Here is an 18,617-nt window from a genome sequence, read left to right on the forward strand (position 1 = left end):
GTGTTTTTCAGGGACTGTGTCCCTTGCCGCCTGTGCTAGATATGTTGTGGGAACCACAATTTTGGTAGCAGAAAGAAACAACCCTTTTTTGTGTGAGTGGGTGTGGATGAGTGTGAATGGGGGAGGGGGGAGGGGGGGAGGGTTGATGCACTAATTGAAAGTGTATCCTGTATATTTTTATGTTGATTTAATAAAAAAAACAATGTATTGAAACGACAGTAGCATAAGGAAAGAAAAACAATAAATACATATTACACTCATATTATTATTGTCTTTGATGCTAATCATTTTTATAATGTATTTTAGAATGTGGGAGGTTTTCATGTTCTTTTTAAATTTATTCTGGCATTATATAAATTATATCTATATATGCGAATATATATACATATATTTATTTATTTATTGTTTTTCTTTGATTAGCTATCCATCCATCCATTTTCTACTGCCTGTCTTTTTTGAGGTCTCATAGGAAAAGAGGCCCAATTGGGACTTCGGGATGCAAAACAATTGACAACCATATCCTTGAAAGGAGACTACCTGTCTAGCTCAAACGCCAACCTTTAAGTTCTGACTGAAAGCAGTTGTTTTCCTGATATTTACACACCAACATCTCCTTCTGTGGTCAGGTGGTGTTGTTTAGCTTTAGCGCACACCCAGACAGTGAAAGAAGGAACATAAAAAACGATGCTTTGGCTTCTCAGGAGAGGAGTCCTCCATATTTGACCTGACCTCCTCCCAGGAACTGCAGTCCTGTGTAAATGACGCTCTCTGGTAATTAAGCGACTTTTGCTTCAGTAAAGCGTCTCCGACGTCTGTTTGGATCCAGTCGCTCTGCCGTGTCGCCCTTCTGTCCGGACCAGGATGACAAGACCAGAAATACACTTCAAAAGCTCCAGAGTTTTACCTCAAAAATAGAGAGATAAGACAAAGTCAGTCAGTTGCACAAAACACCAAAAGGGATTGGCGCGGTTGGGAACTTGAGGGTTCCTGGTTTGATCCCCACCTTCTACCAACCCTCGTCACGTCCGTTGTGTCCTTGGGCAAGACACTTCACCCTTGCTCCTGATGAGTCGTGGTTATTGCCTTGCATGGCAGCTCCTGCCATCAGTGTGTGAATGTGTGTGTGAATGGTGAATGTGGAAATAGTGTCAAAGCCCTTTGAGTACCTTGAAGGTATAGCAGTATGAACCTTTCAAGTCATGGCTGCAAACTGCCAGTAAGAAGAAGAAGTAATAGAGCTGGTTGCTTGTTTCTCTCGTGAGATCTGACAACATTAATAGTTTAAATTGAACAATTGACAGGTTGACAACATCCAAACAAACCAAGTCATCTCCAATACATCTCAACATTACACACATCCTCCAGGCTGAGTTAGTCTACATGATGAAGTAAGCTGGAAACTACATGCAAGTCATATAAAGAAAACATTTAAAAATTGACTGCGATAACAAATAGAATAAAAAACATCCCCACAAATATTAACTACATTTATTGTACCCAATTGTATTTGAATCATACATTGTTTATTGCATAAAGGTCCAGGGACATACAAACCCTGTTTCCATATGAGTTGGGAAATTGTGTTAGAGGTAAATAAAAACAGAATACAATGATTTGCAAATCCTTTTCAACCCATATTCAATTGAATGCACTACAAAGACAAGATATTTGATGTTCAAACTCATAATTTTTATTATTGTTTTTAAGATAATTAACTTAAAATTTCATGGCTGCAACACGTGCCAAAGTAGTTGGGAAAGGGCATGTTCACCACTGTGTTACATCACCTTTTCTTTTAACAACACTCAATAAACGTTAAGGAACTGAGGAAACTAATTGTTGAAGCTTTGAAAGTGGAATTCTTTCCCATTCTTGTTTTATGTAGAGTTTGAGTCGTTCAACAGTCCAGGGTCTCCGCTGTTGTATTTTACGCTTCATAATGCGCCACACATTTTCCATGGGAGACAGGTCTGGACTGCAGGCAGGCCAGGAAAGTACCCGCACTCTTTGTTTTACGAAGCCACGCTGTTGTAACATATGTTGAATGTGGCTTGGCATTGTCTTGCTGAAATAAACAGGGGTGTCCATGAAAAAGATGGCGCTCAAATGGCAGCATATGTTGTTCCAAATTATTATGTCACACATGTTACTTGTGCTGATGTTACTTAAACTTAAAGTCTGGACAGTTTATTTCAAATCCTGCAGTTTCATTTGCTGCTGCTGTTCTCACCAGCACACTTGTGTTTCTTACACTGGTACTTAGAAGACAATCTTTCACCACACACACTGCAACTCAACACTTTCTCACCTGTGTGTGTTCTCATGTGTACTTTTAAACTTCGATTTATGACATAACTTTTACCACATTCTGAGCAGGAAAAAGGTTTCTCTCCCGTGTGTATTCTCATGTGTGCTTTGAATTGGTACCTTTGAGTAAAATCTTTACCGCAGATTGAACATGTAAAAGGTTTTTCTCCAGTGTGTTTTCTCATGTGTGCTTTAAAATTGTGCTTTTGAGTAAAATCTTTACCGCAAATTGAACATGAAAAAGGTTTTTCTCCAGTGTGTGTTGTCATGTGTAGTTTTAAACTTTGATTTAATACAAATCTTTTACCACATACTGAGCAGGAAAAAGGTTGTTCTCCAGTATGTATTCTCATGTGTACTTTGAAATTGTGCTTTAAAGTAAAACATTTACGACAGATTGAACATGAAAAAGGTTTTTCTCCATTGTGTGTTCTCATGTGTCTTACCAGACGACAATGGTACTTAAAAGTTTTGTGACAGTGAGAACATGCGAAGTGAGTGTTGTCAGTGTGACATGTCTTATCATCTTTAGAGTCTTCATCATCAGTGTCAGGAGAGTGTGACGTTGTGTCCTCACTATCTGATAGTGGAGCTAAGAGCTTGTCTGCTTGTGATCCTCCACAGTGGTCTCCATCAGCTTCTGTTGTCATGTGTTGTGTTGAGCTGCTGCTTGGAGGCTCCCCCCCTCCCCTCTCCTCACTTTCACCTTTCACCTCATCATCTTCACTCTTCACAATCAAATGGAACTTCTCCAACCATTCTTTACTGATGCTGTGTTCCTCCTCTTCCTCTTTAAAATGCGGGGTCAGTGGGTTATTTTCTTCCCTTTGCATTTGCAATGTATGTGGCGCCTTCTCTTCCTCCTTAATGTGGAAGGGCTGTGGCTCCTCCTTGCCCATCCTGAAGCTCCACTTCTGTTGCTCAGAGAGAAGTAGTTCTTCACAGACGTCTGCAGGACACAGGAAGACAAACATGGTCGAGAGGAGTCCATCTTTTTTTCAGTCACATGTCAGGAGCGATATTGATAAGATTTTACCAATTCAGATTTAATTTTCAATTCTGCTTTACGATTCGGTTATTTGTGGACTCTTTTGCTTTCAAATTCGGTAAAAAGGTGAAGAAACAGGTCGATTAGCACCTACAGTGAGGTCTTAAGAGGCCCAGACCTTACGGGTCCCCTATGGGGTGCCAGAGGACCCTAAGGAAATGTTTCTGCTTTGAAAATATCTATAAAATAAAAACATTTTTGGCTATAAATTAACAAGACACTACAAGTTATTTTGGGGTATTTCACAGAACTTTCCTCCAGAAGATCTTAGCTCCGTCCATGTCAGATGAATATCAAATTGAGCTGTTTGGCCACAATACCCAGGAATATGTTTGGAGGAGAAAAGGTGAGGCCTTTAATCCCAGGACCACCATTCCCACCATCAAGCATGGTGGTGGTAGTATTATTCTCTGGGTCCGTTTTGCTGCCAATGGAACTGCTGCTTTAAATGGGACAATGTAAAAGGAGGATTATCTCCAAATTCTTCACGACAACCTAAAATCATCAGCCTGGAGGTTGGGTCTTGGATGCTGTTGGGCGTTCCAACAGGACAATGACCCCAAACACGTCAAAAGTGGTCAAGGAATGTCTAAATCAGGCTAGAATGAAGGTTTTAGAATGGCCTTCCCAAAGTCCTGACTTAAACGTGTGGACAATGCTGAAGAAACAAGTCTATGTCAGAAAACCAACACATTTAGCTGAACTGCACCAATTTTGTCAAGAGGGGTGGTCAACAACCAAAAGCGCCTTATTGCAGTGAAACTTGCCAATGGACATGCAACCAAATATTAACATTGCTGTACATATACTTTTGACCCAGCACATTTGCTAAAACATGTACAGTAGACCCATAATCAATTCATAAAAAAAAAAAAACTTTATGAATGTTTTTAGTGAGCAACAAGTATGTGCTCCAATCACTACATCACAAAAAAATAAGAATTGTAGAAATGACTGGAAACTCAAGACAGCCATGACATTATGTTCTTTACAGGTGTATGTTAACTTTTGATCGCGACTGTATGTGTGTGTGTATATATATATATATATATATATATATATATATATATATATATATATATATATATATATATATATATATATATACACACACACACATAAAACCGATTTAAGTGTACCACTAATGGTACGACAAATGTTCTTTAATTGTTTAAGTACAGTGTTTTAGTTTCCTATATTGAATGAACCTGAAAGTTCATTGAGGTGGTACTTGGACAGCCAAGTATTTTTGGTGAAAAAAGTTTGACAACTACTGACGTAGTAAACTACATTGGCAGACACCATTTTGTTTTACCTAAAACGACGTCTGCGCATAACTATCGCTTCCAATGAGATCCCGTTTTTATCTTGAGTTAACAGTAAAAGGAGAAAGCAATATCTGCGTCGTTTCATTTTTCTCTAACTACTTTCCACTGTGTTTGTTAGAAAGTTCCACAACTGTTGACGTTATCCCACGCTTGTGCTACAGCACTCATCTCATTGTGCAACATGTCAATGTTTCAAGTGGAACTAAACCTGATCTCTGAAAGAGGCACACATTATTTCCAAAGCAGGGCCCCCATCCACATATACAATACTAGAACATATCTGATGAAAGCAAACATTATTTTGTTATTTTAATTATAAGTGGGCCATACCAGCTATTAGGGTTGTACAGTATACTGGTATTGGTATAGTACCGCTAATGAATCATTCGCTGTACCGTACCCTCGCATCGAAGTCACGTCGTGACATTGCGGGTTTACGAGCAGACGAGCATGTTCGGCAGCACACAATCACTGAGTACTTACAAGCAGACACAGCGTGGAGACAGAAAAGGAACAACGGATTCATTTTGGCTTAAAAACTAACAATAAAGGTGAAGTTATAACACTGAAACACCCTCAGGAAGAGGGGCTTTAAGACATAGCAAGCTAGCTAGCGGCTAACATCCATCCGCCGTCGGCAGTGTTTTAGCTACTTCTAAATCACTAATCCTCGCCTCCATGGCAACAAATAAAGTAAGTTTCTCACAAGTAACATTATCACTGGAGGACGAGGAACAGCTAAACATGCTTCACTACACACCGTAGCTCACCGGCTTCAAAATGTAAACAAACGCCACATATCTAGCCGATACTACTATGATTACATCGATATGTTTTGGCATCACAACATTTTATTTCACTTTTTTTTAAATGTATACAGTATTATGTTTATAAACACAGGAAATATGTCTCTGGACACATGAAGACTTTAAAGATGACCAATGTATGACCCTGTAACTACTTGGTATCGGATTGATACCCAAACTTGTGGTATCATCCAAAAACTAATGTAAAGTATCAAAGAAGAGAAGAATACGTGATTATTACATTTTAACAGAAGTGTAGATAGAACATGTTAAAAGAGAAAATAAGCAAATACTAACAGTAAATGAACTAGTAGATTAACTATCCATTTTTACAGTTTGTCCTTAATAATGTTGACAAAATAATAGGTGTATAAATGAGACAACATGTTAGTGCATATGTCAGCAGACTAATTAGGAGTCTTTGTTTGTTTACTTACTAGTAAAAGACAAGTTGTCTAGCATGTTCACTATTTTATTTAAGGACTTAACTGCAATAAGAAACATATGTTTAATATACCCTAAGTTTTTTTTGTTAAAATAAAGCCAGTAATGCCATTTTTGTGGTCCCCTTTATTGAGAAAAGTACCAAAATAAATTTGGTACCAGTAGCAAAATATTGGTATGGTTCCAACACTCCCAGCTATATTTGAATATTGTCTAATGGAAATGACTGCTGTCTGATAATCACATGAATAACCAGTGTTGGCGTTAACACACTTTTTATGTCTTTTTACGCATTGAAATCAAAAAGGACGTGCATTTCCTTAAGTCCGGGCGTCCCTGGATTGCAGAGTGTTGTTTTTTTTAACCGACCTGCCTTCTCTGGGTCAAAACTCCAGTTTGCTTGTTTTTTTTTTTAAACAAATATCACTTTCGACCAGTGTTTTGTTTTGTTTATTGTGACGGTGCGTTCTTATCACGCCGTCACTTGAAGACCGGCATGTCAGGGGGAGTGAGCGCCCTGTCGGTTGGAAGTGTGGCCGTGCCAGCAACTTGAGGGTTCCAGGTTCGATCCCCGCTTCTGCCATCCTAGTCACTGCCATTGTGTCCTTGGGCAAGACTCTTTACCCACCTGCTCCTAGTGCCACCCACACTGGTTGAAAAGTAACTGTCCGGCTTGCCCCTGACAGTTTGGTTGTGTTTTAGTTTTTCCTCTGTGTGTAGTATTTCCTGTCAGCGCCATTATTTATCTGTTTCCTGGTTGTTTCCCTGAGTGCTTTGTCTCCCCAGCTGTGGCTGATTGGCACCTGGCCACACCTGGTGTCAATCAGCCAGATACTATTTAAAGCTGCCTTCCCCACCAGTCAGTGCTGGATTATTGTCGTGTCGTGTGGATGTCACCACTACCTGTCAATGTCATTTATACTAATCGTTGTAGTGTTGTGTCTACTTCTGTTCACTCTGCTCACGTCATAGTTCCTTCGTGTCACAGTAAGTGTTTTTGTTTTTAGTCCAAAGTTAGCCTTTGTGCTAGTTTTGTTCATAGCCAAGTTTGTTCTCCGCCTTGTGCGCGCCTTTTGTTTGTACCCTTTTGTTTGTTCTTGTTTTAGTGTTAAATTAAATCATGTTTTCCTGCACAATGCCTGCCGCCATCTCTGCATCTTGGGGTTCAGCAACAACACCCCCTGACAGTAATTCAGATATTAGGTTTCACTATGTAAAAACGCTTTGAGTCACTAGAGAAAAGCGCTATATAAACATAATTCACATGATTGATAAGCATTAGTTTTTAAATGGTGGTGTTAAAGGCCTACTGAAAGCCACTACTAGCGACCACGCAGTCTGATAGTTTATATATCAATGATGAAATATTAACATTGCAACACATGCCAATACGGCCGCTTTAGTTTACTAAATTGCAATTTTAAATTTACCGGGAGTTTCGTCTTCAAAATGTCGTGTATTGATGACGTTTACGCAAGACGTCACGGGTTTTTAGGAAGTATGAGCGCTGCACACACACACAGCTAAAAGTCGTCTGCTTTAACCGCATAATTACACAGTATTTTGGACATCTGTGTTACTGAATCTTTTGCAATTTGTTCACTTAATATTGGAGAAGTCACAGTAGAAAGATGGAATTGGGAAGCTTTAGCCTTTAGCCACACAAACACACGGTGATTCCTTGTTTAGAATTCCCGGAAGTGAAACTTTCCTATGGATCACAGCGAACATGGATCCCAACCGAATGTCAACCAGCAGGTTTCTCTGAGAAAATTGTGGTAAAAAGTTGCTTCTTACCTGGAGAAAAGCTGAGCTTGTGCCGTCCATAAAGCTGCCGTCGACTTCCCTTAGACACAGCGCGTCAAGACACCCGTGGACGTACACCTCCGACTATCAGGTACTATTTAACTCACTAAAACACTAGTAACACAATAGAAAGATAAGGGATTTCCCAGAATTATCCTAATAAATGTCTCTAAAAACATAACTTTTTTTTTAAATTATTATTATTTTTCTAGTCCGTCGCTATTAATATCCTCAAACACAAATCTTTCATCCTCGCTCAAATTAATGGGGAAATTGTTGTTTTCTCGGTCCAAATAGCTGTTTTTGTTGGAGGCTCCCATTAAAATCAATGTGAATATGTGAGGAGCCCCCACACTTGTGATGTCATCGTCTGCACCAAAAGTTGCGAACTTTATTGTGGATGTTCTCTACTAAATCCTTTCAGCAAAAATATGGCAATATCACGAAATGATCAAGTATGACACATAGAATCTAATTTTAGCAGGCCTTTAAAAAGCAAGTATATCTCCATCTTTAGTGATAAATGTGTCCCCCGGATGAACATGTGTCACAAACATTGTATTAGATGATATGTGGATGTTGTGCTTACTTGGACTGTGATGAAGCTGTGAGGACTCAGGTGGTTTGTCTTCATGCTCTTCAGTCTTCACAGAGACAACAGTCAGTGGAAACTTGCTGACATCAGCCTCCTCCTGCCCTACAGGACACTCTCCCTCCTGACTGATCCACACTTCCTCCTCTTCCTCTTTAATGTGGGGGGAATGTGGATCCTCCTGCTGCTGAAGGGGACGTTCTTCTTGACGAGCGTTCATCTGTTGGACGTCCGCAAGACAACACAAACAAACTTCAGCTCAGATGTGTCAAATGTTGTTTAGTCTATCAAATATAATATTTTCCAAGTGGACTGACACCACTTTGTGATGATGTTCTTCTACACATGGAATAATCATCAGTGATTGATTATTATGAATTGTGTAATTGATCCTGTTTCCTGCATTTACATTAATTATTGATTAAAAAGTAACAACTTATAGAAAACCTCCTGCTGGGATTTTAATACCGTCATGACTGCATGAAGTCAGTCTGCACGTATAAAAGTGTCATTGTGCTGCAGCATCAAGTGACGCCAACTGGCTCCTCCCACTACCAACCTACCAGCCAACCTTGACGTGCACCTCCAAAATAGTCCCACCTCACGTCAACGGTGACCAGGACTGCAGAGCTGTGGTCGGTTGGCTTTACTTTTACGCACAATATCCTCTCCTTGTTTTTCCTTCTGCAAAAGCAACATTCTTAAAACCAACGGAAAACAAACAGAAGTGCAGTGAAGCACGTGTAACAATTGCCAGCAAGTATATATATATATATATATATATATATATATATATATATATACATACAAATTTATAAATATAAACATATTTTTAGAATATTTGGGTACCTCATGATTCGACTACAAACAAAATATTGATGCAAATTCATTTTGTGTGCAGTATATTAAAGCTATTTTTAATATTTAACATTTATTTAATTAAATATTTATTTTAGTCTGACTGAATAAGCATTAATCACTTACAATTGTGCAAATAGTGTATTCGTAATAACAAACATCAGTTGATTTAATTTCCATGATATGTCCACCCAATGCAGCTGATAGGCTCCAACACCCCCCGCCCCCCCTCGCAACCTCAAATAGGGACAAGCGGTAGAAAAGGTATGGATGGATGTTATCAAGGGAATAGAAGTGCGTGCAAACATCATTTGTATTTATTGCTAATAAAGTTGACACCAACATAAAGCAGACCACTGCAATAATACATTATATTACACTGTCATTACAATAACAATATTTTTTGTTCATCCTGTAAAGCATCTTTGAGTACACTGAAAAGCGCTATACCAAATAAAATGTATTATTATTATTATTATTATACCATGTGACTTATTCCAGACTTAAATTTCGAGACTTTCGTTTCTTTCTAGTAACAAATATTTAATGATGTTAAGCGTGACTGTAATATACAACAAAAAACTGTTAAAGTATTAAATAAGTCAATATAATTCTCATAGAGAACATATAAAATACACTCCTCAAAAAAAAAAAACGCTCGCATTTGCTACAAAGGCCTGCTAGCGGGCTAACGCTAGCACGTTAGCTTCGAACAACATATGAGGTAAATAAGATAAATAATATGAAAATATATCATGTATATTACCTCATAAGCCGCGTGTACAAGAGAGGAGTGGAATATATTCTTCCTATTGTTACACCAGCAACTCTTTTTTGTCTTCTGTGGCCGGGCGAAGGAAGTGTGCACCACTCACTATTGTCCCAGTGAAACACGTGTTTGAAGGAAGTGTGCACCACTCACTATTGTCCCAGTGAAACACGTGTTTGAAGGAAGTGTGCGCCACTCACTATTGTCCCAGTGAAACACGTGTTTGAAGGAAGTGTGCACCACTCACTATTGTCCCAGTGAAACACGTGTTTGAAGGAAGTGTGCACCACTCACTATTGTCCCAGTGAAACACGTGTTTGAAGGAAGTGTGCACCACTCACTATTGTCCCAGTGAAAAACGTGTTTGAAGGAAGTGTGCACCACCCACTATTGTCCCAATGAAACACGTGCTGGGCCAACATATGTTCCGCGGTTGAGAACACCTCGATGACGTCATACAGGAGGAAGCACAAGACAAGATAGCGTCTGGCGGAGAATACGTTGTTTTGGTTATTATGGTTTCTAGGTCTTAATTACAACGTACATGTGCACATGTGTGTCGTTTAACGCAGTAAACGTCGTTATTAATTGTTATTGTATGCGGATACATTAGTCTGAGTGCACTTTGACGTGCTAGCCTAGCCTGCTGGTTAGCTTAGCTTGTTAGCTGCTAACAAAGAGAGGCGGAAGTGATCGACACATCAAAGCAGAGATCCAATGTAAGTGTAAAGTGTTTTTATTGTGTGAACATGTCTACATTACAAATGATGTGAGTGTTGGTGACTCAAAAGAGGAGAAGGAGCGACAACATCAACTACTGGACACAGTTTTCTAGAAACATCAAATTGTGTTACACATCCATCCATCTATCTTCTTCTGCTTATCTGAGGTCGGGTCGCGGGGCCAGCAGCCTAAGTAGGGAAGCCCAGCCTTTCCTTTCCCCAGCCACTTCATACAGCTCTTTCTAGGGGATCCCGAGGCGTTCCAAGGCCAGCCAGTTTCTAACATAATAGTGAGAGTCCAGTCCATAGTGGGGCCAGCCAGAGACCATCCCGAGCGCAGACAGGTCAGTAACGCAGAGATGTCCCCAACCGTTGCACAGTTGAGCGGTCCACCCCAGGTTCTGACTCTGGACAGATATACATAGATATATATATATATATATATATATACATATACATATATATATATATATATATATACATATATATATATATATATATATACACAAAACCTTTCTACATATAAAGTGTAACATTTTCACGTATAAAGTGCAACATTAAACTGCTTCAAGTTGTTGCTCAGATCAAATACAATGACAAAACTTTACTTCTACATACAAAAAGTGCAACATTAAACAGTTTAAAGTCAACTCAGCCTCAGATTAACTTTTCTTCAGCCCTCCCCACCATTTTACCCTGGTGACTTTCACTCAATTTTCATGTTTTCTGCCAGAAAAATCAGTTTATCCACATTGTCTGCAGAAAGAGCAGACCTGCTTGCAGTTACAATGTCCCCAACTGTGAAAAATACCCTTTCGCTGGACACAGAGGTAGCAGGTATGGCAAGGTAATGCCTGGCTAACTTGGCAGTAAGAGGATATGTGGGCTCATTGTTCTTCCACCACAGAAGTGGGTCAAAATCTAGTTTTTAATGCACTATGGTCTTAAATCTGCTGCTGTAAAAACATCAACGGCATTTGTTATTGCTTTAGCCCTGCCTGAGTTGCCGAGTAGAAGCTGCTTGAATGCAGTGGGAGCTGTGTTTGTTCGTCTTTCTCTTTGTTGAAGCCATGTTATCCATTGTTGTATCGCACTGCAAAGCCGAAGTGTTCCCAAACGGGAGATCTTAACGAGGCAGGAGTGTCTTTCAGCTCTGGATTTTACACTTTGTAGTAGCCCGGTCATTGCTAGCATGCTGTGTGTTGTGCCTCAGTGTGCATTGTTGACACAACGTGTGGTGCGCTACTTAATATGTCCGTGTGGAAACTTGTTCGATACACCACCGGACCGAACCCAAACCCCCGTACCGAAACGGTTCAATACAAATACACGTACCGTTACACCCTTAATACACACACATCTGAAGATTATAAAAAAATAAATATATTTGGTGGGCTAAATAAAATGACTCGGCAAACCAATGTTTGGTATGAGTGATATGACCTCAAATCTATATCCTAATAACAATATATGTCACGATATATCATTTGGTATATGATTGATAATAGAAGAATTTCAAAACTGTTTACAAAGGCTCTTAATTTGGCAGCTGACATATGCAGTAACATATTGTGTCATTTCTAATTGTATTATTTTGTCAAAACAATTATTATTAATGTACTTGTTTATTTACTGTTAATATCTGGTTACTTTATTTGAGAAAATAATACTGGGAATGATGTAATAATAGGGACGGCGTGGCACAGTGGGAGAGTGGCCGTGCGCAACCCGAGGGTCCCTGGTTCAATCCCCACCTAGTACTAACCTCGTCACGTCCATTGTGTCCTGAGCAAGACACTTCACCCTTGCTCCTGATGGGTGCTGGTTAGCACCTTGCATGGCAGCTCATTCCATCAGTGTGTGAATGTGTGGGTGAATGGGTAAATGTGGAAGTAGTGTCAAAGCGCTTTGAGTACCTTGAAGGTAGAAAAGCGCTATATAAGTAAAACCCATTTATAGAGGTGTAACAGTACACAAAAATTTCGGTTCGGTACATACCTCGGTTCAGAGGTCACGGTTCGGTTCATTTTCGGTACAGTAAGAAAAAAACAAAATATACATTTTTTAATTATTTATTTAACACATTTGCTAAATCTTCCACCAAAAATATTTTTCTTAGTGGAATATTTGATGTGAAGTATTGGGAAACTTGGATATAATTCATAATAAAATAGATTTTGATTCAATATTATGTTTTAAGCAATGACAGTTTGAAAGAAAAAAAAACAGCTTAGTTTTATTAGTCAACGTTGCAACTTTTTCTAAATTACATTTAGCCTTTAAGCTCTTTTATTTCACTTTTGTTTATGTTTTTGTTTATTTTAATAGTATTTTTAGAATGTGCTGTGGGCCTTTAAAACATTAGCTGTGTACCGCAAATGGCCTCCAGGGCACACTTTTGACACCCCTGCTATAGATAATAAAAAATTAAATCTGATTAATCAAAGGATAAAAATCAGAGCCTGGCGACGAATGCGCGTTTATCATAACTCTCTCGCTCTCTCTGGCCCTCCCTCACGAATGCTGCTGCGTGCACCACTTTTTGTTTTGTTTTTAACCCCTTCTTAACCCTGAACGTACATTGAAAATACACGCAACCATAACTTAAAATGCCGGACATTCGAGGCATTTAAGAAACTCCACCTGGACAGCTCCATAAAGAGGACATATCTCGTGAAAAGAGGAGGTGTGGTCAGTCTATCATATCCCAGTCGTTGCTAGCATGCCGTGTGTTGTTGTTTTTTTGATTGATTGAAACTTTTATTAGTAGATTGCACAGTACAGTACATATTCTGTACAACACCCGAATAAGTTTTTCAACTTGTTTAAATCGGGGTCCACGTAAATCAATTCATGGTGCCTCGGTGTGCATTATTTACACAACGTGCGGCGCTACTTATATGTCCGTGTCGGATCGGTTCACCTCCGAACCGAAACCTCCGTACCAAAACGGTTCAATAAAAATACACGTACCGTTGCACCCCTACCCATTTATCATTATTTATCATTTAATATTTTACTGCATATTTCAGCAACTAAATTAGGAGCCTGTATAGTCTGTTTTAAAATTGTTCTGTTAATATTTATATGTGAAATAATATATTACAAAATCCCTTTAAACTATGTTGTCTATCCATATGAAAAAGTTCTGTCCATGAATTGATTAACGTGGACCCCGACTTAAACAAGTTGAAAAACTTATTCGGGTGTTACCATTTAGTGGTCAATTGTACGGAATATGTACTGTACTGTGCAATCTACTAATAAAAGTATCAATTAATCAATCAATCAATCAACCTGGTTTGTTTTTCTTTTCCTGTGAATAATGTTGTAAGAGCAGCGTTTTTCTGCGTCACTGAGATTTCAAGACAGTTCATACGATGACTTGTTTTTCCTAAGTGGATGTAAAAGTACTGAACGCATTGTGTGACTGAGCAGAGATGCTGTGTTTGTCTTGCAGACGTCTGTGAAGAACATCTTCACCCTGAGCAACAGAAGTGGAGCTTCAGGATGCAGACGGAGGAGCCACAGCCCTCCCACATTAAGAAGGAAGAGGAATACCTTCAGATCTCCCATTTTAAAAAGGAAGAGGAAAACCCACTAATCCCCCAGTTTAAAGAGGAAGCGGTGGATCCACAGAGCCCACACATTAAGGAGGAAGAGGAGGACCCACTGACCCCTCACAATAAAGAGGAAGAGGAAGAACACAGCATCAATCAGCAGGGAGAGCATCTTGAAGGACTGGAGGAGGTTGATGTCACCAAGATGCCAGTGACTGGTGTCCCTGTGAAGAGTGAACGTGATGAGGTGAAAGGTGAAAGTGTGGAGAGGGGAGGGGGGGAGCCTCCAAGCAGCAGCTCAACACAACACATGACAACAGAAGCTGATGGAGACCACTGTGGAGGATCACAAGCAGACAAGCTCTTAGCTCCACTATCAGATAGTGAGGACACAACGTCACACTCTCCTGACACTGATGATGAAGACTCTAAAGATGATAAGACATGTCACACTGACAACACTCACTTCACATGTTCTCTCTGTCACAAAACCTTTAAATACCATAGTTATCTGAAAAGACACATGAGAACACACACTGGAGAAAAACCTTTTTCTTGCTCAGTATGTGGTGAAGGTTTTGTTCGAAGTGAACATTTGAAAGTACACAAGAGAACACACACTGGTGAAAAACCTTTTGTCTGTTCAATATGTGGTAAAGGTTTTGCACACAGTAACAATTTAAAAAGACATATGAGAACAGACACAGGTGAAAAACCTTTTGTCTGTTCAATATGTGGTAAAGGTTTTACACAAAGTCAGGATTTGAAAAAACACATGAGAACACACACTGGTGAAAAACCTTTTTGTTGTTTAACCTGTGGTAAAGGTTTTACACAAGGTCAACATTTGAAAAGACACATGAGAACACACTTGTGAAAAATCACATTCCTGTTCAATCTGCAACAGAAGCTTTTGTTGACGATCAAAGCTTGTAGCACACATGAGAAGACACCCAGGAGAGAAAGTGTTGAGTTGCAGTGTGTGTGGTGAAAGATTGTCTTCTAAGTACCAGTGTAAGAAACACAAGTGTGCTGGTGAGAACAGCAGCAGCAAATGAAACTGCAGGATTTGAAATAAACTGTCCAGACTTTCATTTTGACTTTCTAACAACATCAGCACATATAACATGTGTGACATTGTTGTTTGTCTAACAATCTGTTTAATATGCTTCTACATTTATAGATTACATATTTTGTATTAATGCTTTTTTTCAGTCAAGTACATGTATTAATATGACACATTGTGTACTTTTATTAAAAAATGGACGGAACAATTTGAGTAAAAAGGTGAGAGTAAACAGTAAAAGACATATTTTACATGCAATAAACATGTTGTGTGTATGTATACACACAGACACACACTCATATATGTATATATATATATATATATATATATATACATATATATATATATATATATGTGTACTGTATATTCATCATACAATTTTAGACCTATTTATATGAAATATTGAAGTATTACATATTGTATTTGTAATTGTTAATAATCCCATAGATTATCACCTTTATATGATATACATATGTACTGGTTCACATCTGAAACATCTTCTGGACCACTTCAGGAAGCATATTATTATTTACTTTATACATCATTTAAACAGTTGTCTTTTATACAATTTTAAAATGTGTGTCTTTTTGAATCATTTGTTGGGTCTCTATAATCTATTTTATTCATTATCGTTATTACTCAGTATTATGATGATTGTGTTGTGATTGTTTTACCTGTATGTCCCCAGACCTTTATGCAATATACAAGTGGGAGAAAATAGCAGATTTTTATTTTGTGAAAGGACGGTTTTGTTTTCACAAACTTACATATGTGGATATATCAAATGAATCCAGTATTGTGTTTTAAATATTTTTTATGTTTTTTGTTTTTTTTTAACATCCCAAAAACATCAATATCAGTCAAAGTTTGGAGTGTCAGGCAAAAGCCAATATTGTACATCATCCCACAGAGATTTACTTTGCATACATTCTTAAAATAAACTGTTTATCTTGTTTTCCAATCACAGAACGAACAAGTGCTGTCTTCAATTGCAAAAAAAACATCCTAAATATTATTTTAAGTGGTCACTTCCATCTTTTTTTTCTTAGATTAACTCTTTTGCCTTAGAAAGAATGGAAACTTTTAAGTATTTTTTTGTTCCAGGGAAAATAATAATAAGAAGAAATAGAAAATAATTAAAAATGACGCAGTAACTAGAATATTTGGAATGAAAGCCTTTTTAAATTTTGTAATATTTTTTATTTGCAGGTTGTGCTTAATGAAATCTTGAAATATTAAAATATTTTGTATCACTCAATAAGTGCATCAGTGACCGAATGCCTTTTTCAAACCATTGCTGTTCAAAGATGGATTTGTTTCTCATTTTAATATAAGAACAATTCCATAGTGGAGTATTGTGTGTGATGAAGTTGTGTTTGTAAATTAGTTTCCAGTACAACAACACTTGCTGGTAGGGATGGGTACTGTTCACTTCTAATTCCATGTTTTATGTGTTATATATGTCAATATATTGTGTGTTTGTATTTTGCCAACATGGTAGAATCACATGATAGGCAGGTTGTATCATGTTTTTCTGTTACCTTGAGGAAATGGCATAAAGAGGAAGATGACAATGTAATGTCACTTGGACAATGATGTACAGAACAGAGGAGATTCAGTTCATTTTTATTTTTGCTTTTAGACTATTTGTTTTTTTGTGGTTTTTTTTTACAAAACCTCTCCCTTATCCAGCTATGGATTTCTGGTAGCTTCTTAAAAATAATTAATACGGAAAGCTTTACTTTAATAAGTGTATTGTTTTCCATTGATAAACACAATTGGGAACTGACGTTGCCAAGAATGGAACTCACGTCTTGTAGAATAAAAGGCCAACGCGCAAGCCTTTGTGCTATCAAAGTTTTGTTGACGTTACCAACAACAATCAGTAATCTAATGTTTATGAAATGGACATCAAGTTTGTTGTTTTGATTCAGTTTGTCATCCTTCTTTGATTCTAGTGGCATTTAAATAACTGTTTTTATTCTCTCTCCATATTCTCAACTGACCACAAGACTCAAAAGACAACATTTTCGATGGAGCTTGGGCGGTTTATCACTTGTCGAATTTCCCGGCAAATCTGTACTGCTTCCCGAAGCGGTCACGGGGCTTCTTACGTCATCATTTCTGGCTCCTCCCCTGAATGAAATAGGCCTCCATACACGCCTGGTGGAAACACCCCCTCCATTAGTCCACACACGCCTCCAAGCCTCCGCACCATCGGAAGCAGACCAAGGATCGCTGGCTGACAGTGAGAGTGTCTGAATCTTTTTAGGCGGTTGTGCATAAAATGATTTGTGAGTGGATGGAGATGGAAGGAAATAGTGGGGGGTGTATGAAGAAGGTATGGACATGGATAGGACTAGAGGGGAGAGAGGAAAGAAGGGGAGAGGAGGTCATGAAGGAAACTCCAGTGCTAAAAGAGTCCACGAAGATGATGAAAGAGTTGAAAGGTGGAAAAAGATTATGGAATATGGAATAATAAAGAAATATATACATTGCTAAACTTCTATAATCCATGCAAAAAATTACAAATACATAAAGTAGAAACAATAGTGGAGCTACTATCTATCTATCTATCTATCTATCTATCTATCTATCTATCTATCTATCTATCTATCTATCTATTTATCTATTTATCTATCTATCTATCATTTGGTGTGGAGACTTTAATGCACATAGCACAGTGTGGGATAGACAATTGCAAGATTATATATCCATTGAAGTCAGGGGGGGGTTAGTGGGGGTGTAGCCCGGACGAGTCAGCGCTGCATGGGATTCTGGGTATTTGTTATGTTGTGTTTATGTTGTGTTACAGTGAGGATGTTCTCTTGAAATGTGTTTATTATTCTTGTTTGATGTGGTTTCACAGTGTGGCGCATATTTGTAACAGTGATAAAGTTGTTTGTACGGCCACCGTCAGTGTGACCTGTATGGCTGTTGACCAAGTATGTCTTGCACTCACAATCATATGTCTGTTAAAGCCATACACATCACGCGTTCAAGTCGGCACGCTGATTGTTCGGTGAATGAGCGATCGCAAAGGGTGACAAAGCGCTGTCACATTACGCCCGAGATACACTTACCCGGGAAAACATCGGGTTAATCCTACCAGACGGTATTTTAATGTCTTGCGGTAAAATCATTAGGATCGGTAAGTATGTTGTTAGGGCGGGATAGCCATTCATAGAAGGTGAACCCACTTTGCACCAAGTTCCTGCAACCAGTGGTCCCCCGGTAAAGTGAATGTGAGACCCCTGATCCTAACAATTCAGAAAAAATCTGTAAAATAATGGTATTTTTCTGTGAAACTG

The 18,617-nt window shown here is 38.5% G+C and overlaps 2 protein-coding genes across 3 annotated transcripts; one reads left to right on the forward strand and one right to left on the reverse strand.

Moving 5' to 3' along the window:
* Positions 1-1,472: 1,472 nt before the first annotated feature.
* Positions 1,473-9,001, reverse strand: LOC133547496 (gastrula zinc finger protein XlCGF48.2-like). The gene is made up of 3 exons (XM_061893187.1): positions 8,895-9,001; positions 8,329-8,551; positions 1,473-3,256 (listed from the first exon to the last, which is right to left on the reverse strand). The coding sequence occupies exons 2-3, from the start codon at positions 8,549-8,551 to the stop codon at positions 2,208-2,210; spliced, it is 1,272 nt and encodes a 423-aa protein (XP_061749171.1). The 5' UTR covers positions 8,895-9,001; the 3' UTR covers positions 1,473-2,207.
* A 1,399-nt stretch (positions 9,002-10,400) lies between these two features.
* LOC133547497 (oocyte zinc finger protein XlCOF7.1-like) lies at positions 10,401-16,722 on the forward strand. 2 transcript variants are annotated; one of them, XM_061893188.1, is made up of 2 exons: positions 10,401-11,024; positions 14,141-16,722. In XM_061893188.1, the coding sequence occupies exon 2, from the start codon at positions 14,191-14,193 to the stop codon at positions 15,115-15,117; it is 927 nt and encodes a 308-aa protein (XP_061749172.1). In that variant the 5' UTR covers positions 10,401-11,024; positions 14,141-14,190; the 3' UTR covers positions 15,118-16,722. The 2 variants fall into 2 exon arrangements, with proteins under 2 accessions (XP_061749172.1, XP_061749173.1); XM_061893189.1 differs by having other exon boundaries at positions 10,401-10,677.
* Positions 16,723-18,617: the final 1,895 nt, after the last annotated feature.

This window comes from Nerophis ophidion, unplaced genomic scaffold (genome assembly GCF_033978795.1).
Source record: "Nerophis ophidion isolate RoL-2023_Sa unplaced genomic scaffold, RoL_Noph_v1.0 HiC_scaffold_128, whole genome shotgun sequence".
Taxonomy (NCBI): Eukaryota; Metazoa; Chordata; class Actinopteri; order Syngnathiformes; family Syngnathidae; genus Nerophis; species Nerophis ophidion.

What these genes read in the sequence shown, in the direction of transcription:
- LOC133547496 (XM_061893187.1), bottom strand. Translation starts at nt 8,551, where the DNA reads ATGAACGCTCGTCAAGAAGAACGTCCCCTTCAGCAGCAGGAGGATCCA. An exon ending in ACAGCTTCATCACAGTCCAA is followed by an intron (nt 3,257 to 8,328) that starts GTAAGCACAACA and finishes TGTGTCCTGCAG; the next exon opens with ACGTCTGTGAAGAACTACTT.
- LOC133547497 (XM_061893188.1), top strand. Translation starts at nt 14,191, where the DNA reads ATGCAGACGGAGGAGCCACAGCCCTCCCACATTAAGAAGGAAGAGGAA.